This window comes from Pollachius pollachius (assembly GCF_949987615.1).
Source record: "Pollachius pollachius genome assembly, chromosome: 2".
Classification (NCBI taxonomy): domain Eukaryota; kingdom Metazoa; phylum Chordata; class Actinopteri; order Gadiformes; family Gadidae; genus Pollachius; species Pollachius pollachius.
The window spans coordinates 5,428,716-5,456,538 of record NC_136935.1 but is presented as its reverse complement, the minus strand read 5'-3'; the positions used below and the strand labels follow the sequence as shown (position 1 = coordinate 5,456,538).

At 49.2% G+C, this 27,823-nt stretch overlaps 1 protein-coding gene across 1 annotated transcript; it reads left to right on the top strand.

The window, feature by feature from the left end:
• Positions 1–27,294, top strand: sptlc3 (serine palmitoyltransferase, long chain base subunit 3). The gene is made up of 12 exons (XM_079729696.1): positions 1–182; positions 1,145–1,339; positions 2,896–3,050; positions 4,985–5,133; positions 9,103–9,227; positions 11,110–11,203; positions 13,054–13,159; positions 15,978–16,197; positions 20,388–20,514; positions 23,839–23,974; positions 26,028–26,157; positions 26,680–27,294. Exons 1-12 carry the CDS (start codon positions 69–71, stop codon positions 26,791–26,793), a joined length of 1,665 nt encoding a protein of 554 aa, XP_079585822.1. The 5' UTR covers positions 1–68; the 3' UTR covers positions 26,794–27,294.
• The last annotated feature ends 529 nt before the right edge of the window (positions 27,295–27,823 follow it).

The window sequence follows — 27,823 nt, the reverse complement described above, 5'->3', positions numbered from 1 at the left end:
TGGGTGTCTGCAGCAACACAACACACGGGAGGAGCCTGCCGGATCCGCACTGTTGCGTCGGTGGAGACATGGTTAGAACTTCCATCATGGTGCTGAACGGGAACCTCACGGTGCAGATGAACCAGACCATTCTGCAGAACGGAAAGCAGAGGAAAAACGGACATGTCAACGGCGAAAAACCGGTACGTCGCTGGTGTGCGTTTGGAAACGAGGATAAACAATTGGTGTCACCTTTAACCTTCTTTATTTTTTTTACGTATCATCTTGTTAAACTAGGGCCCGTTTGGGGGACCCCGGTTGTAATCTAAGGCAGGGTCGATGGTAGCCTCGTAATGTTTTGCAAATGTTTCATAATTGTATAACTTATATAAGTCAGTCCTTAACGATAATGGACGGATCCAGCGGGATCTCCGTGAAGCGCCTTGTTTTGAAACACAAGGGGCGTCTTATCTGGTTTCGGTGATTGTTCTCATTGAACTGGATTATAAATTCAAAAAGATCCTAGAACTTTGTAATCTTATGTATAACAACTAGATCGGTCTAGGTCAGATGTGGTGAGATTCAATTTCGGTTTTACTTCACACTTCACAAAATTTCACAATATATTCTATATTCTGAATTATACTTTATAGCATATAATTCATTGCTATTTGTATCCTTTTATATGGTTGCTGATTCCCTATCGATACCTCGTATTGTCATTCAATTGACATTCCTCTCAACGCATTCAATCACTCTGCAGAGACACCATGGCATCCGCAGTGTTTTGTTAACAGTACTTGCATACATAATGATAACAAAGGAGTGTTGACCTCATGGTCCCAGTTAAAATGCATGTCCTTCTCTGACAACATGCACTATTGCTTTGATAGCTGCATGACGCCTGTATTCTGGTCAGCAATCTGGTACAATAATGATGATATTAACTAGTTTGTTGAAACTACTTTTTTTAAGTATGGGAGTGATAGAGTTGTGATCTCCCATTTCAGTATGGCTTTCATTTGTGATTGTTGATGTTCATGTCAGTTGACTTGTTGGCTGTAGGCCTATGCTGCATATATGTTTATAATCGAGGATAAACCCAGTTTATCCTCATGTCTTCTGTCCACGATTTCTCATGTTGTCTCCTATGTTTTTTTTACAGACAAACTTCCCCGCGGCAAAGGGGGGGTCGTGCCGGCAGTACAGCCCCGAGTCCTTTGAGCAGGCCCCCATGTACGTGGCCGTCCTGACGTACCTCGGCTTCGGCATCGTCACTCTGTTCGGCTACTTCAGAGACTTCCTCCGAGCCGTGGGCTTAGAGAAGTGCCACCTCGCCCAGGAGAGGGAGGAACAGAAAGTGAGTTGGGTCCAGCTCCACACGAGCACACGCGCTCGCACATACAAACAGACACACAGACACGCACACACTCACGCCCATTGCGCGTATGCCTTTTTTTTAATTTATTTTTTATCCCCCATTTGTTTGGCTGGGCTCCTTCATTATTCCATTGTGTTTCTGTGCACTTTCATGTTGCCATGGCTGAGACACAAGACCATGGAGAATATCTGCTGAAGGCTTAATTAATTCTCCGTGGATTGCACTTGTCTTCCCCACTCTCACGCTCTGAGCCTCCATGATAAGGCCCCGGCACTGGATAAACTGGAGGGATCATTGTACCACGGTTCTCATTAGGAATGGAAGAAGGCTCGAAATAGTTGTGTTTTCTCTCTGTAGGAGATAAGATAACACTTTATCGATCCCCAGGCGTGGAAATTTGGGTGTTTACAGAAGCAGAAAGACAGGCGAGGATAGAGATGCCAAGTGTAGTTAAACTGCAAGACCATAAATGCGGAAATACAACAGACGGATAATAAGGATATAATATAATAATAATAAACAAATGAACAAACAGCTGTACAGGTAGGGCAACATTCGCGTGGGTTTAGGTGTTCAGCATTTTGTTCTAGCCGAGGTACAAAAATCACACTATTATCTTCTAGCTACGAGGAGCGTCGTAAATTGACCCCTCCCACCAGCCCTAGGTTGGTAGATTTGAGCAGTCAGCCAATAAAAGAATCCAGGGTAGGGCCAGTCAGTTTCTCCTCAGGTAGGGATAAAGACAAAATCGTTAAAGTGGAACCCTGGGTACCGGCATACAACTAGGAGCACTTGAAACTCGCAGTAATGGAGAGGGAAGCACAATGATTGGTGATAACGACAAAGCATCTCACAGCGAAACCTGTGGAAAGCATGCTCTTGCCGGGCTGGGAAAAGGTCACTCTGTGAGTTAATAAGGAAAATGATCGAGCTTAAGCCAGATCTTTCTGGCCTCAAATGCGATGCCCAAAACTCACAAATGATCATTGCTTGTTTTGTACTCAATTGAGTGTGTTTGCCTTTGGTGGTTTCAGCACTTTACAGATTTTATTCACAGTGGTGGAGCATAGTGGGCCTACGTTGCCCATGTCGATCGGGGAGACCGAGAGGATGTATTCTTGAACTCTTGAAGTCATCAACCCCACCACACCCCTCTTATGCACTTGTACGTTGTATGTCCTAAGTCCTGGCAGTTAATGTACGCTCTTATTCTATGTTGTACTTCCTGGCACTTAATGTACACACTTATTATATGTTGTACATCCTTGCACTTAAGAAAATAGTACGTAGCATTGTGTAGCCTCTTATCCTAGCTATCTTTGCTGTATACGGGGAATGGGTTAACCTAACAATTGAAAGTGCTCGGCACTTGGTTCTATGAACATCCTTACTGTTCCAACAGCGATATATTGTTTCTCTTTCTTCAGACAAATGTACTTATTGAAAGTCGCTTTGGATAAAAGCGTCTGCTAAATGTCCTAAATGTAAAATGTAAATGTAAATCGATAACCCATATGTTCTCCACCGGATTTCAGGAGTTTGTGCCGATGTATCAGGACTTCGAGAACTTCTACACGCGGAACCTGTACATGAGGGTCAGAGACAACTGGAACCGGCCCATATGCAGCCTGCCCGGGCCCGCTTTCGATCTGATGGAGAGGGTGTCTGACGATTACAACTGGACTTTCAGGTATGGCCACTTCTTAACGCATTACCCTAAAAATAAACATGAAACGATTAAAGCGCTTGAAGCCAAACGGCAAAAAACATGCCATTCAACAGTTTGTTTACACACATTATAATTCGTGTGTCTTAATGGTTTCACAAACAATCAGACGTGCATTCCCATTCATTTAACCAGGTGGGTCGTTGCATTGCTCTCTCCAATATCCTCTTGTCTTTTTCCTGGTTGGAGGACAAAGTGGTTCAGTAGTGCGGGAGCTTTTTTTGTCATTTATTAACATGGTGTTTACTTCTGTATTTGGTGAGCACAGGGAGTGATCATATTCTCCCTTGAGTTCCATGTGCGGTTAGTTAATGGTGTGGGAGGAGACAGGTGGAAACCGAGGGAGAGGTAGGCAGGCTTTGGCAGCCATCTAGATACGTTATCATTAGCCATTTAGCAGACGCTTTCATCCAGCTTGATAAGTACTTTTTTCATCCCGAGTGTAATCGAAGGCGTTACCGCGGATCACATCAAAAATGCATGATACAAGTGCAAAAATAAATAAATACAATTTAGCTGACCTGAAAATGGAAACAAAAGCTTTGACAGTGCAAAAAACCTTTAGAAAGTGTTGAATGCGTAATTATACAGATGCAATTATGCAAACGTCCAAAGCCACTTACAGGGAATCCAGTGACTCATCATCAAGATGTATTGGTATGCACCAGCCCAAAGGCTTGCCAAAAGACGCCTACAGGTAGACGTTGGCATGCAGCGTGAACCCGATAACCTTTTGTTTGGAGAGTAACACCCAGTACCCACTACACTGGTCCTGCCAGGAATGAATCATGTAGTCGATTTAACCGTTTATGGTGCTGCCTGCTGTAGGATTTAAATCATAACAAACGATTGTCAGATACAGAATACCAACAGCATACCAACCTTTGACAACAGAGAGCACTATACAATCCTCAGATATCTCAAAGCATCGTACAGGTTTCATTCAATACAGAGCAAAACCAGAGCAGGTGGAGGCTGGGGTTGTGGTTGTGGGCGAAATTCTTCTCATACCACTTAACTTGGCAGTTAGTGTTTGAGATGGAACGTCCTAAATCGACCGCCTATCAGTGTACGTGCGTTTGATCGGACAGGGTTAGCAGTCAGCTGACGCATGACGCCAGAACTAGCCACGCCCATAATCCATGATCCTGGGGGACGAAGACACCAGAACTGTCATGGTGAGGGTCTCCCCAGACGTCTGCGGGCGGGGGGGGGGGGGACTGCTGGTTGTAAAGTAGGTCATGTGACAGACATGTGACACAGTTACGGAGCATCCCTCCAGGAGCTACTGTCAGATCACAGAGGCTCACAGAGGAAATACGAATGCGAATAGAAACGATAAAGAATATATGCTACGTCTTTCATTGTAAGTTGACATTTCAAACTGATATTTTTATATCTACTCATTGTAAATCATAGACATGACAGAATACCATCCTTTCGTATCAGAAAAGGTTGGCCTTTATTTATTAACGTTGCGATACCACCGAAGCGATAAGCGACCATACTGAATGGTCACCCAGCTCTGCTTTATTCTGCACCTTCACAATTCAAGGAAGGAGCGCCTGGCTAAACGTGAACGTTATTGAGACGGCATTAGGTTCCACACTCATACAGCACAATACAGACTGGCTCAGAGGTTTTGGGGAAATGTTTTTTTGTCTAGTTTTGTCTTAGTTTATATAAGGGCCTGTTGGTAATCCGATGAAGCTTTCTTACATGAAGGACTTCTCCCAGAGCATTTAAAAAAACAAAATCTGCTAAATCACTTTGAGGTATTTTTGAGGAAACACTTCCTCATACTTGATATGTGTTAAATAGGACTCTAGGAATGGGAAAAACAATAAACATCAATGGGGGGTAAAAAATGATTAATAAAGTTACATTTTTTTTGGCAGGCTTACAGGGAAGACGATAGAGAACGTGATCAACATGGGCTCCTACAATTACCTCGGCTTCGCAGAGAACAACGAGGACTTCCTCAAGACGGTGGCGGACAAGACTCTCCAGTATGGGGTGGGGGTCTGCAGCTCGCGGCAAGAAGTGGGTGAGTCCGGTGAACCGACCAGCCTGCGGATCTAGTTCTGTTTCCTACAACTGCGGATGTAGCAGTTGTAGGAAAAACAGGTTCCTGGTATATTGCATTTCTACCGTTCTTCGGTCTGTCGGTACCCTACCTATTAGCTTTTCTCTAGAAAACGGAACGTGTGCGCTTAAATTGTGCGAGGCGTGACGCAAGAAGACCTCTTACAAATTAACAACTACGACGGGCCAAAGAAAAAGGTCTCCACCGGAGTGTCTCTTTTATTTATCATCGTTCAGATGAATCATAATGGCCGAATCTTTAATCTTCCATGGCTCCGTCGTTACATGCATTATTCACTTTGGTTAAATTATGTAAAGTTTGGCCGCACGCTTGCCTCATTACACTCCGGCCCGCCAGAAATACTGTGAAGAAGGTATTTCCGTGAAACATAACATTAAACATAACATCCTACACATAAAAATAGCGATATGAGCCAAGACATCTTTGGAGGGTGGAATCCATGTCTTGTTGTACATTGTCTTTTATTCATTTATTATTTCTTCAATTGCGTTTTCCCTGGGTCTGAGAGTGCCCTTAATGCCATGTATCGCACCACGAACTCACCTGAAGGTCAATGGCAATCCAACAGCGCACTGCTCGCTGCTCAAGGGAAGTCTGTAGAAAAGCTCTCAGCTTTGCATTCACAGGTTAAAACTCAACACTTTTTGTGTGTGTGTGTGTGTGTGTGTGTGTGTGTGTGTGTGTGTGTGTGTGTGTGTGTGTGTGTGTGTGGAATGAGGCCACATTGCTGTTCTTTTTAAATATACGAACAGGAAGTATTTAGCTATTCATTGCTTTGAATGAGTCCAACACCAAGCTCTGTGTGTGTGTGTGTGTGTGTCTGTGTGTGTGTGTGTGTGCGCAGGCGGCCTTGTGTGTGCGTGTCAAGGGGGTGTGATGACATCAGCGAGGCTCACTAGGAGTGAGTCTCTGCAGAGCTTTACACGGAGGCCTTGGAGGCTGAGCACAAAGCCTTTTGATTCCAATCATATCTATGTGTGGCAGAGTGCAAGGGTTCAAGTGTACCACACCCGCTCACACACACACACCCCCGTCCATCCCAACCACCACATACTAAACACGCACACACACACACACAGACACACAGACACAGACACACACACACACACACACACACACACACACACACACACACACACACACACACACACACACACACACACACACACACACACACACACAAAAATACATCTATATATATTTATATATATACATACACACACAGAAAGTACAGCGTATTAATCATTCATTTGGGGTTGATGAATATTGTTCCTTTTCGGTTCCTCTCTTTGCAGTCAGTCGGTTGTGGCTTTTTCCGTTTAACTTGCTCATAGGTTTAAGGCAGAGGGGGCCCCCTTTCCTATGACACCCTATTAAGCAGGTGTGTTAGCAATCATGAAAGATCCTAGTCTGCATCAGCTGAGTCATCAGCTTCTCGGTTTTACTTGACACCCGGCCATAGAAAATTGCATTGCTTCTTTTTTTTTTTTCCTCACTCGCTTGTTTTGTTATGTTTTCTGTGTGGGCGAGTTAACAGCAATTATCATCCATGAAGTGAAAGGTCAGGTCTTCCCCCCTCCCTCCCTCCTCCACCCCCAGAAATATGTCATCACCATCCACTTACTGCTCTGTGCACCGTTTGGGGCCACCTCTGTTCTCCTCTGTGATCACCACGGCAGTGCTTATAGTATTGTATTGGATACAATAAGTATAGAGTGCAGAATATACATAAACAGAAAAGAGAGAGTTCTGGCTCTGTTTTGATTAGCAAAAAACACAAAGCTGTAGTTGGAAACATGGATTCCCCATGCTGCTTTTTGGGGGAGATTAATCATAAGACGTTTGGAATTGTTCTTGCATGTCTCTGCTGCCAATGGATTAGCATATAGACGAGGCCTCATCGAGATAGACCCGGTGGAGATGGGGCTGGAGTCGATTCTTATCGCTCGTCAGTGACCGCCAATTATATCTCATAACCATACGCTACATATCAATGTTGTGTGATCGTATCAGCGGAGCCTTGTTACACGTTTCTCCACAGTGGGTTCTCTCCCTCTGTCAGTCTGTTGTGTCTTTTTGAATGTTTGCTTCGGTGGTGTATTGTGTGTGCTTGCTTAAAAAAAAAGACCAACCAAAACCATCTTTGCCTTCAGATGCATATCAGATCACCAATATCAAATCGATAACAAACGGAAGCAATGAGCAGCCACAAAGCGAGAGTGACACTTTGATACCAGGTTGTCAAAGTGCATGTCTGGCTTTTCCTCTTTCCTACTCGGGGTTTACGTCATCATGCAAATGATTAACTTCTCTCGGTGCATCTGGCGTTAAATGTAGGACATTTAAAAACAAAAACACTCCTCCAATGACGAGTCAAGGAAGAGTGTTGACACTTTATGACTCTGCTCCGAGCCATAACGCCAGCAATAAGCCCATGGCTTTCTCTACCTGATTGCTGTCCAACCTTTCATGCAATCCACAAAAACAGGCCTTGAAGTTTTGCCCCGGAAAATAAGTCACCTAGTAATCAATCCAGATAGCTATTTACAAGAGCGGGATCGGGGTTTGCAATGCAGCATAATTATTTGCTGGGTTATAGGGGGGGAACCAGACCCAATGAAAGATGGAGGAAAAAGGAGGTCGAACACAGACTTGACTGGGTGATACCTGGCCGGGCTGTGATCACCGGAGCAGCAGTAGCAGCAGCCACCACACAGTATGGGGTTAGCATATCAATAAAGAGGGCCAGGCACTGCTAACGCACTGCTGAGGAAAGTGCTCTATCTAGGGGGGCCGAATGCCAATGCGGACTGATTAGAAAGGCAGTGCGTGCCGGCAGGGGCGCCGGTGCTCTTGAGTGGTTCGGGAAATGTATGAATCGATTAGGCCCTGCCGTGAAGCCTGATGGAATGCACCCGAATTGGGGGAACACCGTAAAGGGGGAGGGAGAGTTTGGGTGTGTTTAGCTTTGATGCACAAGTGCTCGATACCCGATGGCCCCTCACTCACCACCAGAGACCCCGACTCCGCGCGGGGGGGGGGGGTACGGTGTAGGGCATGTTAGAGCCAGCCCCGTCTGCAGGCTGTTGCGTGTTCCTGTTTTAAAAGCCAACAGAGTGGGTCGTTATGGAGGGAAACCCACCGTTAAGTGATCGGGGGTGATGCAGTTGGCATGGAGGTGTAACAGGAGGTGATTGGAACGATGGCTGATTCCCAAACCGTTTATGAAATACTCAAGGCTACATAAAAGAGGAAATGTAAATCATATCTACTGTGACCTTTTAGGGAACTGGTTCTTCTTTATAACTTATTATAAGTGGATGTGAAAGGAGAAACGGCTTCAATGGCAGGTTTCCATTTCCAACCGACAGAACAAGCGACACACAGAAGTCATGCTGGGAGGGCTTGGTAATTTACCAGTGCCTGAAGGAGATGAATATTAAAAAAGAACATCCGAGCCATGGCCTGTTTGTTTACCCCTTGGCGCCTCATACCACAATTAAATTCTTTATCACCATCATCGGACTATGACAGGTTTAAGAGCGCCCTAAAGACGCCAGAAAATAATCACTGATTAGTTTGAAAAAAAAGGCACTGTGTTTTTTTGACAAATATTAGCATTTCATAAATTTTTGATAAATGCATTCGGGAACAACATCTGTGCCTGCTCGAGTCGCAAATACTTTCGACCTGACCACTTCCCCATCACACAGGATCTGATGTATCAGCCTGAGAGAAGAGCATTACAAATACACTACAAACACACACACGCACACTTTTGAGTCTCGGTGCTTTCTCTTCCACACTGCACCCTCTGAAACAGATCGACTGACCGACAGATCCCCAGGTACAGCAGCGTTGCTCTCCCGCCTTTGGGCCTCACTGACCCCCTCATGCCCCCCCTCTCAGGGAACCTCAGCAGCCACGAAGAGCTGGAGCGCCTGGTGGCCGACTTCCTGGGCGTGGAGTCTGCCATGACCTTCGGCATGGGCTTTGCCACCAACTCCATGAACATCCCGGCGCTCGTTAGCAAGGTATGCAGCATCCGGACTGTTACTGTATAACACCGTGGGGGTGTGTGTGTGTGTTGAGCCGCACTTTCACACACACACACACACACACACACACACACACCCGCACACACACACACACACACACACACACACATAACGAACAAGCCCGTCTTCTGCCCCCTTCCCGTTGTGTCCGTCACGCGTGTGGGGCGTCACGGACGCCACGAAACGGACCAATGCCAGATGTCCGCCCGGCGACAGCTCCCTGTCCGAGCTCGTTAATTACAACGATAATTAATCATTACAGGGCCCAGGACCAGGAAGCCCTTGAGGCTTCCCAGCAGGGGGGGTGGCGGGGGTCGGAGGGGTTGGGGGGGATTGTAGATGCAGGCATTGTCAAAGACGACACTGCGGGGTATGATTAACCAGACCTCGCCCGCGAGGCACGGCGGCTCAGCCTCAACACGACGGGGTTACCACGGGCAACACACACACACACACACACACACACACACACACACACACACACACACACACACACACACACACACACACACACACACACACACACACACACACACACACACACACACACACCGACGGACGGCTGTCACTGATTAGACTGGATGGGAGGGGAGGGGGGAGGAGGGTCCTAAGGGGTCTGATAGAGCATCACGCCAGCCCCCTCCTCTCCCCGACTCCCGATAGTTATCTGGTGGATGACTGGTTGTGAGGAAACGCTGTCACTTCCAGTTTATAGCTGACAGACGGAGCGGGTGGTAGAGGCCTTAGCCGTCTCCCGCCGGCCCGGTGAGGGCTAATGGGAGGAGCCATGGCTAATGGGAGGAGCCATGGCTAATGGGAGGAGCCAGGGCTCGTGGGAGGAGCCATGACTCCTGGTAGGCGGGGCCAGGACCTCACCTGCTGCGACCGTGGGACCAACCGAGAGCCAATCAGCCAATGACACGCACACACCGCCCTCGCACTTCAACACATCCACGACTGTCAGAGTAAGGACGTCGGCCGTCGACGTTCCGGCGTGTCAAATCGTTTAAATGCTTTTTCACTGTTTTGTTTTTGCACTATTTTTTTTATTTTTTTTACCACGTTTATTTCCTCTGCAGGCGTTTTTCGGTTACGGGTTAAAAAGGTGGGTTCAAAGGGACGTGAGCCGGGTGTCAGGTAATTGGTTTGTTAGATGCTGCGTCGCGCTGCGCTGTGTCGCATGACTGGCGCGCCGAGAGAGAACCCGGAGGAGGACACTCTGAGGACTACAGAGACGAACGCTCAAAGGCTCCCCCCCCCCCCTCTCCGCCCGCCATGGGAGCGGGAGGGAAAAACAAAAAACAGCTCACAAAATGAACATTTGCCTCTTTTGTATGTTCAGGCAAACGTTCGTTTTTGGGTCTCCCGACTATAGTAGGGTTTGATTTCTAACGTGCTTAAGGCCCCCGCTCCGAAACAAGCGCTCCCCTGCCACTGGCCGTACCAAACCAAATAGGATTGTAGCGTTGGAGCGGCTCTTGTCTATAAAGGTTTGAATTGAACGGAGGCGAGTCATTGTTTATATGCTCGCTTTATTTATATTGGAAGCCATCGCTTTACAAAAAAAAAACTTATATAGTGTGCGTTTAAGGAAACTAATTATGCTGGAAGACCGTTTAGAAGTCTATTAAAATGATGTACTTCGTAATTATACATCATTTCACATCACACATTCTCCGTTATTGATGGAGACACACACACACACTGAAACACACACACGCACGCACACGCACACACACACACGTCTGGCCGCGCGGAGGGCTGTCCATAAAGCGGCGCCTTGGCTCTCTTAATGTAATGCTTAAAGGCGCTAAGGCACGTTAGCGTTATCTGTGTGTGTTGTGTGCCGACTCCGCAGGGCTGTTTGATACTCAGCGACGAACTGAACCACACCTCCCTCATCCTGGGAGCCCGTCTGTCGGGGGCCACCATCCGGGTGTTCAAGCACAACAGTAAGTACGCCGTCTTTCTGGTTTACTTGTTTGTTTGGTTTCGGAGGGGTGCGAAGGGGGGGGGAGGGAGCGCCTGCGGGTGTTGACGTTGTCACCCACGGCGCTGGCTCCGTTGGTGCTGGGACGACGCCAGGTGTGGCGCTGCGTCGGAATTGTTTTCAAAAAGGCGATCCCGCCGTTCCCCACAGAGCTCGGGATTCCCGTTAAGCATAAATGGGGATTTCGATTTTTGCGTTCACTTAAATAGTCAAAATAGGCTTTGTTCTCACTGCAAGGAGGTGGGGGGGGGGGGGGGGGGGGGGGGGGGGGGGGAAGGTGTTCCTCTTCTTCCTCCTCCTCGTCCACCTGCAGCTGCAGCAGATAGGAGCTGACGGGTACAGGCCGAATCGGTTTGGGGTGAGCTGTGCCCACCCCGCCACCCCTCATAGGCCACGCCCGGCAGAGAGAAACCAGCCGTCCTCCCCCTAACCTGCCCCAGCCAGCCGACCACGCCCTGCTGCTGGGTGCGGTCGACGCGGCTGTGTGCCCTCCACCACGTCTCCGTCTCTCTTATCAGCCCTAAAAGGCCCTCTCTCTACCAGAAAGAGTGATGTTCCTTCACCCAAACCATGCCAGTACAACGTTTATCGCCGGAAGGAGTTAGTTCCCCCTTTTTCTTTCGAAGTGGGGCGGGGGGGTCCCTCTCCCTGGCGGGTGGTTTTGTAGTGGAGGGCTTGAGGCTACAGTTCTGACACCTGTGTTTGACACGCGTTGGAATCCGCCAGCAGCGGGCAGACCGGTTGGGCTCGTTCTTTAGAGAAGAATGCCTCGAAGAGAAGAGGAGATAATCGATCCTAGTACAAGTAAACAGGCCGAACGCACCCTGCGGGGCCCGTACGGTGTGTCAGTCCGACGCATACGACCGCTATGCTACGAAACCTGATGTAATCTCGGTTGCCCTCTGCATCTCTATGGCATGGAGATTAAGACAAGCTTCCCCTGATCAAAACCTCCATTGGGTCCTTGCTTATCTGGGATCGGTGACAGTAACCGACGGCGTGACAGCTGTGTGCCGTCTGCAGACACAGAAGATGATGTCTCTTGTTTTTTAAACACATGAAACCAGAAGTTTTTGTGTATCTGGACACGCATCTAGTGGTCCGCATGCCCACTATAATTTAGATATTTCGATATACCGGCGGCAATCACAATTATATGGTGTGATGTGTATAATTTGATGTGGCTTTTTCAATTAACCTCTGTTGAAAGCACGATAACAATATCCATTTGACAGAATACTCCGAGATAATTAGGATGGTGATTTATATTTCACAATCCCAGGCTTTGCATACCTCACATACATGACATGCCTTCCAACACAAAGACATGCCTTCTGTTTGCGTGGACTTCGATTGCTCCCGATGATCGACAGCTGTTCAACACTGCCATCTGCTGGTCGCAAAACCCCTACATCGAATGTCAACTTTAGATAACAGCAGTTCATCTCAATAGCTGTGCCGTAATGAGTTCATTTACTAACCTTATCGTTGATTTGAATACTCCCATCACCGGCTATGATTTGGGGACAATTGAAAGTCAGATGAAAGTCTGCAGGTTTTGAATTTAAGAATAAGGCAAAGCTATATCCTGTGTGCTCGTTTGTTAAAGTCGTTCCCAGCAGACACAGTAGGGACTTGTTCACTTAATTAGCCCAATAAATGTAATACTAGTCTGCTGGTTACCTTTTAATGTTTGCTTTTACTTTATGTTTTCCGATAACAGAAGTTTGCAGATATCACACAAAAGATTTCTTTGTTTTTTTTTGTGTGTGTGTGTGTGTGTGTGTGTGTGTGTGTGTGTGTGTGTGTCAGACATGCACAGTCTAGAGAAGATGCTGAGAGAGGCGGTATGCTCGGGACAGCCTCGCACCCACCGGCCCTGGAAGAAGATCCTCATCATGGTGGAGGGCATCTACAGGTCAGCCGCAGCGCCTACACGTGCACACACACGTGCACACACTGACACACACATGCGTACACTCAAACATCCACACTCACGTGCACACACACAAGCACATTCACACATACGTACACTCAAACATGCACCAACACGTGCACATAAACACACACTTACGCTCACACCTGCGCACACACGCGTGTGAACACTAACGCACACGCACACAGTAACACACACGCACACCCTATCACACACATGCACAAAGCCAAATGTGTTTGAGTCCCTTCTACAACAATAATAAGGTACTATTAGTTCTTAACTCTAAATAGAAAACTGTCGTTCACAATTAGAGCAGGGGAATATCAGATAGATGGCGCGGAAATTGAGTACACTGTAAATCCCCCCCCCCCCAAAAAATAACCTAAGTGTGCGTGGTGGCATTTAGGTTCTTTCCTGATGAGTTAAAAGGTCACCCGAGCGCATGCGGCGTCGAGAGACCACCTTCGGAGACGTTTCATTGGATGACGAAACGCCTTGCCACATGACTCTCCCCTGTGTCGCAACAAAAGTTAGAGCGTTTTCAGCTTTTTTTTTGGACTCTGGCAGTCCAACACTCTGTAACAAAACACAAAGCTAGGGCGGCATCCAGCGTCCGCGTGAACCAAGCCTTCTGGGCCTCTTATTTAGCGGGATCTGCCAGCAGTCTCATTAATCTCAGAGGCCTTTTCAGGTGGAGCGCTTCATTTGTAACCTGAGTGGAGCTCTGTGGAGCAATGTGTTTATCGGGCCCTGTAATGGCTTCTAATGCAGCTGTTTGCCTCGTGCAGAGAGCCGCACGTGTAAATGAAAGTGTGTGTGTGTGTGTGTGTGTGTGTGTGTGTGTGTGTGTGTGTGTCTGTGTGTGTGCATCCCTGGATACATACAATGCATGTGCTTGTGTGAGTGAGAGCCTGTGAGGTGTCTGTGTGTGTGTGTGTGTGTGTGTGTTTGTGTGTGTGTGTGTGTGTGCGTGTGTGTGTGTGGGGGGTATTGTGTTACCCTCCTGGCAGAGATGAGCTCCATCTGCTCATTAGCTTCAAATCAAGGCCAAACGAAGGCATGAAGATTGACTCCGCTACACTGCTGAGCCAACTACCCACTATCTCCTCGCTTCCTTCCATCCTTTTCCCCCTGTGTTCCCTCAACTTCCTTCAACTTCCTGCCTTTCTCCCTTCCTTTAGTCCTCCCTTCTTTACCTCTGTCCTTCCTTTCTTCCTTCCCACCTGCGTTCCCTCGACTTCCCTCCCTCCTCCCGTCCTTAGCCAATGAAACGACAGAAGTGTAATGTAGTTTCAAACAAAGACGTCAAACTCGCTGCTGACATGGAACACATGGTTAACACCAGGCCTTTCACACACTATCTTACCCATCAGAGGAGTTTGGGTGCACGTGAGTGTGTGTGTTCATGTGCATGTGTGTGTGCATGTGTATGTTTGTGTGAGTGTGTGTTGGGTTGGGTGTGTGTGTGTGTGCATGTATGTATGTGTGTGTGTGTGTGTGTGTGTGCATGTATGTATGTGTGTTGGGGTGTGTGTGTGTGTGTGCACGTGCATGCGTGTGTGTGTGAGTGTGTGTTGGGGTGGATGGGTGTGTGTCTGCGTGTGTGTGTGTGTGTGTTGGGGGGTGTCTGTGTGTGCTTGTGCATGTTTGTGTGGGTGTGTGTGTGTGTTGGGGTGTGCGTGCATGTGCTGGGGTGTGCACGTGGACATGACTTCGGGGGGGCACTAATGCACTGTCTATTAGCTCCCGGGGTACATCAAAAGGTCTGGATAAAATGCGCAGCATGGTTTCGCTTTCTTCCTGGTCCCTCTTTTGATGTCCACATGAGTCTCGGAGAAACTCCATCTGCTGTCAGTTTGAGTACAGAGGGTTTTGTTTGTGGTGGTGGAGGAGGAGGTGGTGGAGGAGGGGGGCGGGGCCTGGCTCAACTCCCCCCGTGATGTCAAGTTGTAGCCTTAAAAGGGAACATGTCCAATGAGGAGCAGCAGGAGGAGGAGGAGGAGGAGGAGGAGGAGGAGGGCCTGTCTGCCAGGCCAGCGGCGGGGCTGCTGTGTACCCCTCAGGAAGATTGAGGGGGAAAACAGGATAACGCCGGCTGGCGTTCGTACCATTGGTCAGAACGTGTCAGCTGACTGCTACGTGCTGGCAGATATCCTAAAGTGATGCTTGACCCTGTTGTTTTTACTCAGTTCGGTTTGTTCAGCTGTATTTCAGACCCTACTGCTGGGTGTTTTATTGAGTCATTCAGTCGACACTGGTATCGAAAGCTTTTGGCAGTGAATTCAGAGACGTGTCAATCATTTTAGCAGGCGTTCATTTATTCCCGGAGTCTCACTGAGGTTAGGCACCTCTTCCACAGGAGGTACCTGATACCTAAGAATGCAACGATGCCGATGGGTAGACTGTGGACATTGGGGATCGAACCCAGAACCCTCCGACTCTGGGTGAACCTCATCCTAATCCTAGTCCCCGCCCATTACTCTAGACCTGATTTTACTGTCCTTCTCTCTCTCTCTCTCTCTCTCTCTCTCTCTCTCTCTCTCTCTGCCTCTCTCTCTCTGCCTCTCTCTCTGCCTCTCTTTCGCTGTCTCCGACTCTCTGTCTCTCTCTCTTTCTCTCTGTCTCTCTCTCTCTCTCTCTCTCTCTCTCTCTCTCTCTCTTTCTCTGTCTCCATCTCTCTCTCTCTGCCTCTCTCTCACTCTGCCTCTCTCTCTCTCTCTCTCTCTCTCTCTCTCTCTCTCTCTCTCTCTCTCTCTCTCTCTCTCTCTCTCTCTCTCTCTCTCTCTCTCTCTCTCTGTAGTATGGAGGGCTCGGTGGCACGGCTCCCAGAGATCGTGGCCCTGAAGAAGAAGTACAAGGCGTACCTGTACCTGGACGAGGCCCACAGCATCGGGGCGGTGGGGCCCACGGGGCGCGGCGTGACGGAGCTGTTCCGGCTCAACCCCGCCGACGTGGACGTCATGATGGGCACCTTCACCAAGAGCTTCGGGGCGGCCGGGGGCTACATCGCCGGAAACAAGGTATCCGATGACGCGTCAATACCGCTTTCCTCTCTTTGTCTTCTTCACCTTTTAAATCTAAGTGTCAATGGATTCGTTCGAGACTGGGACTTAGGCAGCCTCTCTTGAGTAAAAAGGCTGTCTAGGGATGACAGCCTTCGCCTGCCTTCTTTTCGGGCCATCAGGGTCGGCTTAGCTCAGGCGGTAGAGCGGGAAGGTTGCTAGTTCAATCCCCGGCTCCTCCTAGCTCAGTGTCGAGGTGTCCCTGAGCAAGAGACCTAACCCTGACTGCTCCCGACGAGTTGGCTGTCATCTTGCGTGGTTGACAACGCCGTCGGTGTGTGAATGTGTGTGTAAACCGTTGTAAGTCGCTTTGGATAAAAGCATCTGGAGAAGGCCCTAAATGTAAATCTTTTTATGAGAGGTAGATTTCCCGTGAACTTATATAAATGCTGTTTCTAAATCCTTGACGCCCGGTAAATTCGATCTAAGGACAACGCAGGTGGAGCAGCTGTTCACTGCGTCGAAACACATGTTTTCACAATCACGGGGGGAACATCGAATATTGAGTCAGAGCTAATTTTACCTACCCTCCTCTGCCCTGGTACCTCAGGTGAACCGGCCAGTCCGTTCTTCCGCAGTGTCGTAGATCCGGGGCAAAAACACACCTCCCCAGTCGGTCTCCATTAACGTCGGATGGGATTTTGATCACAATTACTACGGTGTCGAGGGGTGGGGGGGGGGGGAACACATATACCTCTCTGAAGCTCACTGGCGTTCAGCCCCCTCTTTGCAACATCTGCCCCACCGGGGGAAATGTCAAGTCTGCCTGTGTATGTGTGAATGGAGTCTGACCAGACCCGACCCGTAAACGATCGCGCACGGCCGACACAGACTGAGCGCTCACATGTCAGGCAAATGTCCTCAGATCTGCGTCCCTCACCCTTCCCCCCGCCCCCCCCCCCCCCCCATCTCCGTATCCGTAAAGCCTTTTGTGATTCTATTCCGACGCCGTTAAAGTATAAAACCCCCAAAGAAACAAGCTTGCCCTCAAACCACATCAGCGATGCGGCCGTTGATTAGAAAGCAACACAGGAAGTGGCCCCGTGCACTGTTTGAATTTAAGTTCCACCGCGGGTCGTTCTGTTCTTCCTGCTCCCTCCTCCCTCCCTCCCTCCCAGCCCGCCCGAACCCCGCTGTAATAAGAAGGTGACTCTGGCCGAGGTCCAGCCCCTTCTTGTGGCCGCCGTCGGAACCGTGCGGCGAAGACCGGCGTTCTCTTAACGGCACTGCCTTTAACGAGCGTGACGATGTTTGAAGTAGGAATGAGTGCGCGCCGCTGCCTCCGTTGACAGCTGTCGGCTGTAAACAAGCGCTTTGCTTGGAGGAGGTTGAAGGGGAAGGCAAGGGAGAAGCGAAAGCCTTTAGTTTTTCGACTTATTTGTTGTCGTGGTGAGGCTGAAGTCCCAACCCCCTCCCCCCCCCCCCTCCCACCATCATCCTCCCTAATCCTCCATTAAGTGGATTCAGGTTAACCGAGAGAACGAGTGTGCGCAGATGGGTTTGCTGGAAAACAGTCATATTATGGATCTTTTATGAGCGGGCTCCAAGAATAAGTTGGCTAATGAATAGACTCCGAAGCCTCTTAGAATTCACCTCAACTTCACATGGAGCCATGGGTCGTTAACTCTGCCCGTACATCGAGGTGGCCCTGACATCTTGACTGTGTGTGTGTGTGTGCGTGTGTGTGTGTGTGTGTGTGTGTGTGTGTGTGTGAATACCTATTTTTGTGTGTACATGGAAGCATCTGCGTGGGCACGTGTTTGTATGTGGATGTAAGCCTATCTGCTAACGTGTGTGTGTGTGTGTGTGTGTGTACATGTGCGTGCGTGTGCTTACGTGCGTGTGTTTGTGCGTATGCGTGTGTGTGTGTGTGAATGGCAGCCTACATGCTGGCGTTTGTGTGTGTGTGCGTACGCATGTGTGTTTGAACGCGTTTGCGTGCGTGCGTGTACGTGTGTGTGCGTATGTGTGCGCCTGTGACGTGTGACGTGTGGCGTGCGGCGTGCCTCCTTGACAGACGTGCTCCTGCGGCGTTGCGGCCGTGTTCAGTGCCCCAGCGCCATCGGAGCGTTTAGAGTAAGACTCACAAGGCGCTGTCGCTCCCATCACCCCCGGCTCCCCAGATGTCGGGGGGGCTTTCGGACGTGTTCCCTTAACGGCCTTCTCCTGGTCGCACCAACGGCCCAACGGGGCCCCACGGGGCCCCTCTCAGAGCGGCTCCCAGGGCCCTGAGCGGAACCAGATGTCACACACACACAAACACACACACACACACACACACACACACACACACACACACATATGCATGCATGTGTATGTATATGCGCACATGCCCGCACGCACACACACATGTAAATACACACACAAGTACACAAATAAAAACATGCACGCAGATAGACACACACGCTACACAAACATGCACATACCATACAAACACATATACATAAACATATACACACACACAAAAACACACACGTACACAAATACACAGACAAACTAAAATATACACACACATACAAACACACAAATATACACATGACTACACACACATATACACACACAAATATACACATAAACACACACACACACACACACACACAGCCGTTTGTGAGAGACGACCTCAGTCTCCCAATAGAGACAGATTATGGTGGAAATGTCCAGACAGCATCTCTGACTACGACTCATCGCCCACCATACACCACCCCCCCACACTAACACACACACGCGTACTTACACACACACGCACCCCAAAGCAGCTCCAAGCCTGCTCCAACCTCCTCATTACCATTCAGACAAAAACAGACACACACACACACACACACACACACACACACACACGAGACAGACACCCTCAATCACATTCACACACTCAATCTCTCACACACACACAGACACCTTCAATCACACGCAGACTCAATCACACTCACACACATACACACACGTAGATACCCTCAATCACACACATTCACACTCAAGCACACACGTTCACACAGACATGCGCACACACCAGCCGCTGGGCCAATGAGAAAATCAGTCCAGTTCCCTTGAATCTCCTCCACGAGAATTAATCTGGTGCTGACATTTAGGGATAATGAGCGTTCCGGACCCGGAACACAGTGTGTTCCGGGGACTGTAGCTCTCTCTGGGGACTCTCCCTCTCTCTGTCCATCTCTCTGTCTCTCTCCCTCCGTCCCTCTCCTTTTCCCTCTGTCCCTCTCTCATCCCTTTCTCTCTCCCTCTCTCTGTCCCTTTCTCTTTCCTTTTCTCTGTCCCTTTCTCTGCCTCTTTCTCTGTCCCTCTCTCAGTCCCTCTCTCTGTTTCTCTCTCTGTCCCTCTCTCTGTCCCTTTCTCTTTCCTTCTCTCTGTCCCTTTCTCCGCCTCTCTCTCTGTCCCTCTCTCAGTCCCTCTCTCAGTCCCTCTCTCTGTCCCTGTCTCTGTCCCTCTCTCTCTGTCTCTCCGTCTCTCTCTCTCACCGTATTACGCGGCCAAACAGCCCGAGGCGGCAGACGGGAGTGTTGTGACGGCGACGGGGCCGCTGAGACTCTAATCGATTCGCACACAGGTGCGGACTGTACGTGAGCTCTCTCTAGTGGTTTGAGAGGACAGGTGCATGGCCACCCCTTCCCTCACCTGTGAATCTGTCGCAGTCAAACTGGGGCTGTGCCAAGCGTCACCCGCATTGATGGATCACAGCAAGGATGTGAAACGGACTGCACGCAGAGAAAGGGTTTATTTGTGTTTACGCTATCACACTCGACTTCTGCTTATACAAAAACTGACAGATGACTTGTAAACCATGAAGTCTTGTTTTAGCAACTTGACGAGTGCAGAATGTTTTTGCTTTCAACCAGTTTTTTGCTGATCCAATATTGATTGATTGCTCTGCTTGTTCCCAGCCTTACCTGTAAATTGCTTTGTTGAAAGAAGTGTCTGTGTAATCACTCAACGGTGTGGCTTTGACACTTCGAAGGCCGCTCAAATCTTGTGTTTTAACCCATTTGTGCCGGCACAAATGGGTTAAGGAATGTTGTATGCGATGGATTTCCTTTTCACACTATCTCTCAAAATGAAAACATCCATCCACCGTTTGGCCGTATGAACATGGCGTCCGTGTTATCCTAACCTCTTGGTCCTTCTCCCCCCCACAGGAGCTGGTGAATTACCTTCGGAGCCACTCCCACAGCGCCGTCTACGCCACGGCCATGTGCCCCCCCGTGGTGGAGCAGATCGTCCGGGCCATGAAGTGCATCATGGGAATAGACGGGAACACAGTGGGTGAGCGCTCTCAGCATCCATAGCGCCTCCGGGGTCCCAGACGGAGGTTTTCCCGTCTCCGTTAACGTCCGTATCTCGGTCATCGATCTCCACCTCCTCGTTCGCCTCCTTCAATGAAACTCTGTTTATTAACCCCCCCCCCTGCATACATACACGTATATACACACACACGCTCACACATAAATATGCACACACACGCATTAACACGCATACACACACACATATATACGCATATGCATGTATACTGTACATACATACATACAAACACTCGCATGCACACACCACGTATACACACACACACACACACACATACACACACACACATACACACACACACATACACATACACATACACATGCACACACACACACACCAACCAAACCCCATAGAAAAGAAAATATACACCTGAACAAATAAATGATCTCAAATTTTCTCAAACATTTTCCCGTGACCGGACTAGCTTGGGGGGGGGGGAGCGCTATTGTCTTTGTTTGTGTTAGTATTAGGCTCTGAGCTGAGAGCGATGGACAAGGGAAATGTGCTAGCTATTACCGGGAGAGGGGTGTCTGCGGCCCGGGAGGAAGAGAGAAAGGACGTCCAGGCCCGGGCTCACACATGACCTCGCTGCGGAGGAAATCAGTTTCACATGGTGGCCGTGCGATCGCCGAGGAGCCTCTCGTCGAAGGCGCTCAGACACCCGTGCAGCCAGGTAGTCGTTAGCAGGCTGGCGTTGCAATGCTGTGGTAGAGGTTCCTCTTTTTAAATTGTAATCTTCTTTTTTGTTTAAAAAAAGGCTTGTGTTATGCTCCTTGGTAATATATATGGGCTGTTGTGTTATAAGGATCCTTCGTGTTACAAGGCTTGTGTTATAAGTCCCCTTCATTGTATAAGGCTTCTTCGTGTTATAAGGCTCCTTCATTTTTTAAGGCTCTTTCTTGTTAAAAGGCTTGTGTTATATAAGGCCCCTACATTATTTAAGGCTCCGTTGTATTATAAGGCTCCTTGGTGTTATAAGGATCCTTTTTTGTTTTAAGTCCTAAGCGAGGCGTCTCTTTTAGCTTCCCTGCTGGTTTGGACAAAGCCTCGGATTTCAGACCATGGGAACGGTTTGGCATCGCACAAGCGTACATATGCTTGGGATGGCTTACGTGAGCTGGGTGGAAGCCCTCAGAAGAGTATCGATTTAGGCGGCGCAAGAAGATAGGGTATGGACGTCTGCACCGACAGCCGGGGTCACCTGGTCAGAGACGGATTACTGTCCTGGGAGTCAGGAGGAGAGAGATATGCCCTGAACTTTGAGACAGAGCTGAGGAAAAGCAGGGGGCCTTTTTGATGGAATGTGGAAACGGGATCGACCGAGAGCCGGTTGACGTGGTGTAACATCTAACGGAGGACTTGAGCGTGAGGTTTCTTACCAGTGGAGCTTGATTTGTTGTTTGTCCTTGTCTGACTTTGTCACTCTTTCTTTTTCGGCCTCTCTTTTTTTTGAGGTATCCCGTTTACACGCAAACGTTGTTCTTAATCACGCTCAGCGACCACGGCGAGGTCGCACTCGGAGCGGGGGTTTATGAACTCTGCCGTCTTTTGAAACATGACCCACTCATTTAGGTCCCGTCGCTCTGTTTGTGTACATTTCAGCTGTCACATGTTTACATGGCGGCTGAAACTTTGCGTTAATTGTGCGTGTACACTTCACTTCACTACACTGATTGTTCAAACTTTGGACCCACCTGCATGGCTCCCCCATCTGGCTCTGTTCTCTCGCTCTCCCCCTCTCTCTCCCCCACTCTCTCTCCCCCACTCTTTTCCCCGCTCTCTCTCTCCCCCTCTCTCTCCCCTGCTCTCCTACCCCCTCTTTCTCTCTCTCTCTCCCCATCTCTCTCTCCTTCTATCTCCCCCTCTCCCTCTCTTTATCTCCCTCTCTCTTTCCCTTCTTTCTCTCTCCCTCGCTCTCTCTCCCCCCTTCTCTCTCCCCCTCCCCTCTCTCTCCCCTGCTGCGGATGAAGGAACCACATGTTGGTGTTAAACAAAACCAAAATATTCTTGCATGTTTTTATTTTGTCCACGGGCATATAACAGACACATAAACAATAGATAATATAATATAATAGACACGGGGATGTAAAAGGCCCACTCCTACCCATTCCCATGTAATGCCCAAAGGGTAATAACAATAAAACCACAATAACTGAGCTGTGGTCCGTGGTGAGATTCCACCGCAGTCCTCCTATGGTCCGGCCTCCCACCATCATTAGAGATCCCCAGGGATTAACATCTTATCCCCCCCTCTCACCGCACACACACACACACACACACACACACACACACACACACACACACACACACACACACACACTGTTCATCCCCTCACCTGTTTCCGGGTCTCAATGCGTATGTTTACGGCGAGCCAACACGGTACTTAAACGTTATTTACATTCAGTTAGCGACCACCACTGCAGTCGGGGGGGCTTTGCGCAAAATGTGGCCTATCCTATTTACGACCTCTCCTTCCTTCTTCCCTCCTTCCTCCCTCCCTCTCTCCCTCTATCCCCCCCCCCTTCCCCCGCTTACTCTTGTGTGTGTGTGTGTGTGTGTGTGTGTGTGTGTGTGTGTGTGTGTGTGTACGCTTTTGTGACTCACTGTATGTGTGTCTGGCTCAATGCCTCACCATTTTGTGTGTGTGTGTGTGGCTCAATGTCTCACCAGTGCGTATGTGTGTGTGTTTGTGTGCATGCGCAATCGTGCTTTTACTGTACATGTGTGCACGCCTTCATGTCTCACCAGTGTGTGTATGTGTGTGTCCGTTTACGCGCACGTGTGTGTGTGTCCACGCGTGCATGTGCTCACGCACGGCCTGGCTGTCGGGCACTCGAAAAACTGAACCATCTGCTGCTGCGGCGGCTGCAGCCGAGTTGTAATCAAGAGCGAGTCCGGCGTGGCGCGGTCGGCCCCGTCCAGATGGAGATTCAGGGGATAAGGATGAGTTGCTCCTCCTCATGGGGGGGGGGGGGGGTACCACCACCACCACCACCACCACCACCACCACCACCACCCCCACCCCCACCCCCACCACCAGACTGGCTGCCAGGGACGCAGCCAGGGCAGGGGAGAGAGAGAGAGAGTGGCGAGATGAGCAGCTGGCATCCTCCACCACCAACCCTTCCCCCCCTTCCCTCTCTCCTCTCCAATAGTGGGGAGATCCCCCCTCTCCCTCTCTCCTCTCCAATAGTGGGGAGATCCCCCACCCCCCACCCCAAAAGGTGCGAATCTTTGCAAAACGTGTGTTGAAATGTGGCGTCGTGTTTTTTTTTCGTTCCACCGCAGGCATACAGCGGATCCGGCAGCTGGCAGAGAACACACGCTACTTCAGGTCCCGGCTGAAGGAGATGGGCTTCATCATCTACGGGAACGACAGCTCGCCCGTGGTCCCCATCCTGCTCTACATGCCCGGCAAAGTAGTGTGAGTGTCAGCGTCGGGGAGTCGGCGCTGGGACGGGACAGCGCTGGTTTCCGCATGGCCGTGGCTTTCCACTGATGATGACGAGGAACACAGTCAATTAATCAAACAATATTTTTTAACATTCATCGTTTCGTCTTTAAAATGTCGTTCTTTATAGAAAATGTCGTCACAAGTTGGACAGAGTCCAAAGGAATGTCTTAAATGGGCCTCGCAGCCAAGAAAAACAAACCCTTTTTTATAATTTTATAAATAATTTTTATAATGATCCATGAACTAATTATTTGAATTGAACTTCAACTTTGATCATAAGCTTTTAAAACCGGCAAATGCTTGTTAAAAGCGCTTGATTAATCTTTATTTACAAGTATTAATTAATTTAACAAATTAATTTTCTGTCGCTCAATTAATCTACTTATAATTGCAGCCCTACTATCTGCCGACCAATTATTTTTATATACAACTCAGATTTTATTTATCTTTGTACCTGGAAAATGGTGAATCTACCTGCTGTTCTATCTGTTGGTTGGTAGCAGAGGGGCATCTTGAACACTGTTCATCGTATCAACTCTCTACCACTGTCGATAGACAGTTCTTCCACGCCCCATAGACTTCATACATAGAGCAGCGTTCAAGATGGCCCTGTAACAATGGAAATGCTGCACTCCACCTTGGTGACTTTCACTGGGCTCATCCAGCCAAGTAATAGTAAACAGTAAACAGGCTGGTGGTGTTGTTTGAAAGCCGGTTTATTGTAATAATTTCTATATAATGACGCATGGGCGTTGGTGCTCCATGTTGCGATGCAGGAGAACTCCCTGAGGGTGTTTGGTGATTACTGGTCTAACCTGAGCACACTGATAGTTCAACGCGCAACAAGGTTGCAGCTTCCCCCAGCCCCAGAGTCCAATCAGTCTGACTCGGACCAGGTGAGGCTGCTTAAACCAGCCATCATCCACACGCACTCATACACTGGACTCTAAAACAGGGTCACCATACCTAGCAAAAGCAAGCAGGCTCTCTCCAGGGTTGCCATACCTAAAATATAAAACACAACCCCCCTAACCCCATAGTCCCCCCCCCCCCCAGGGCGACCCGACAGCCTACCCTCCCCCCTCCAATCTGGGGACCGGAGCCCTTGGCTGCTGCCCTTGCCTGGCGGAGGGCTCACAGGACTTGGCCATGGCGGGGCTGTCTGGACGGGCAGCGTGGTGGAGGCGTGACAGCCGGGCTGCGGTGCTGGCTTGATGCCGCTGGGCTCCCCAGTGCTGCTAGGGACCGGGCCGGAGCCCGGTGGTGGCTGTCTGTTGCCCTCCGCCGGGGGGCCGGTGCGTCCTGGTACAGACGGCCCTTCTGTGTCCTTTTTGTTTGCGGAAAGGCCCCACATTGGGCGCCGGTGTGACGGCGTCAATGCTACACGCCGCCTGAGGTGACTTTTACTGGGCTGCTCCAGGCGAGGGCGCAGGGTGGTGGTGCTGGAGAACCCCAGCATCACATGTTTTTGCATAACATTTCTAAAAAATGTGTATAAATGTAAATGGGCTGGGTTTATATAGCGCTTCTCTAACCAGTGGCCACTCCAAGCGCTTAACAATATCGTCGGACATTCACCCATTCCTGTTCACATTCACACACTCCGACGGCGGCGTCAGCCGCGCAGGGCGACAGCCAGCTCGTCGGGAGCAGGAGGGGTGAGGCGTCTCGCTCAGGGACACCTCGACACTCGGAGCTGGGTGTCGAACCAGCAACCTTCCGGTTTAAAAGTCAACCCGCTCCACCTCCTGAGCCACCGCCGCCCCCCTAGTTAACGAAACTTGGCGCTTGTGTGCCATGTTGCCAAACCATGGCTGCTTAAACCAGCCATCGCCCCCCCCCCACACACACACACACACACACACTCTCCCACACACCCCCTGCCAGTCTGTCTGTTGGCCGGGGGGGCAGGGAGGCGTCTTGAATTGATGATACGCTCAACGTATCAAGTCTCTGGCGCGGCCCCACGGTTCCCCCCCCCCCCCCGCTGACGGTGGCGTGTTGTGGTGCCCTCCCTCCGCAGGGCGTTCTCCAGGGCCATGTTGGCGAGGAAGATCGGAGTGGTGGTGGTGGGCTTTCCGGCCACGCCCATCACAGAGGCCCGGGCACGCTTCTGTTTGTCCGCGGCACACACAAGGGCCATGCTGGACAAGGTAGGCAGAGCGCTGGGGGCCACACGCGCTAAACACATGAGCACACACGCTAAGTGCACGAACACACACGCTACATACGTAAGCACACACACTTAACTCACGCACGCTAAAGACATAAACGCTAAATACATAAACACACACACACTACATGCATAAACAAACACATACAATGCATAGATAAACACACACTTAATTCACACACACCTCACGCTAAACACATAAACCCACACACTGCGTACATAAACACACACTTAATTCACACACGCTAAATACACACACACACACACACACTCACACACACAAACCACACTAAATACATACATACACACACACACACACACACACCAACCACACTAAAAACACATATACACACACAAACACAATAAATACGTTAACATACACATTTAACAGATAAACACACACACACACAACAAACACACAGTGCAGTATACATACAGAGGTTTGATAGTCAAGTAGTGGTGGGCGTCGATTGCTCCCTCACACTAAGGCCTTGTGTTCCAGGTCCTGCACCACCTGAACGAGGTCGGCGATGACCTGTGTTTGAAGTTCTCCCGGCGGAAGATCTCTCCGCGGCCCGTGCTCTTCAACGAGACAGACTTTGAGCTCGACAGTTGATGGCGGTCACAGGGCCGGCCACACGGCTCCTCCTCCACACACACACACACACTGGTGGGGCCCCTGAGGGCCCCGACGCAGACAGGGGTGTATTACTTCTGTACGCCATGCCACGATGGAGGCGTGATATATGGCAGCTGCTTTATATGCCTCTTGGAATGTATATGTATATATTTTGTTCACCCAAAAAAATTGTCTTTAAAAGATATTTTTTGACATCAGACAAAATGAAAATATTTTTGCATTTGTCTTTGAATAGAGGTGAGAATGTTGCGAGGGAAAGTGGAGAAATCTCTTCGGGTGGGTTGTGTCCGTTGGACAAATTCATCTCGATTTAAATATGTACCTTTCTAATATGTGTCATGGGTTGGAGTCTGTAAACTTTTATTTTTTTATTTTTGTAGCACGACGATGATTACAAGAGTAGGTTCACGTTTGTAGCATACACCAATGTTTGAAACATCTCAACAAACAACGCAATAAATGAACCATTGTATACTATACCGTTTGATTTTTCATCATGAAAGATGTGTATATATGAACATTTTGTGTTGGATATCCCCCAGTCTCAACTGTGCAGTGCTGGAAACCTGAATGATGCGTGTTTAAAGGGGTGATATTATGCCACCAGCTGTGACTGTGATTAGCCATTACCAGCCGTTTGAAAATCTGCCTTTTCCTGTGTTTTATTGACTTCACAAGTGGGAGTGTCCCCCTAGTGGCGTAATATCCCCCCTTTAACTCAAAGCCATGATGATCACTGTTGCTGAAGCCAATCCATCGTTTTAGCCGAAGGATAGACCCTTTTTACAGAGGGGTCCTTTGATATCTTCACTAGTTTCAGTCTACTGGGTAGTGCCCTGGTACATAGTTAGAAGAAAGACATGATTAGTGTTACGAGGGACACCTGTGTTTACATGATGCCTCTGTGGAACCGGTCTATTGTTGGACTAAAGTTGTCGTTGCTAAGCCTTGCGATTAGCATTAGCTGTATCATCCATCTAAAATATTGCCTTGGCTCATGTTTTAC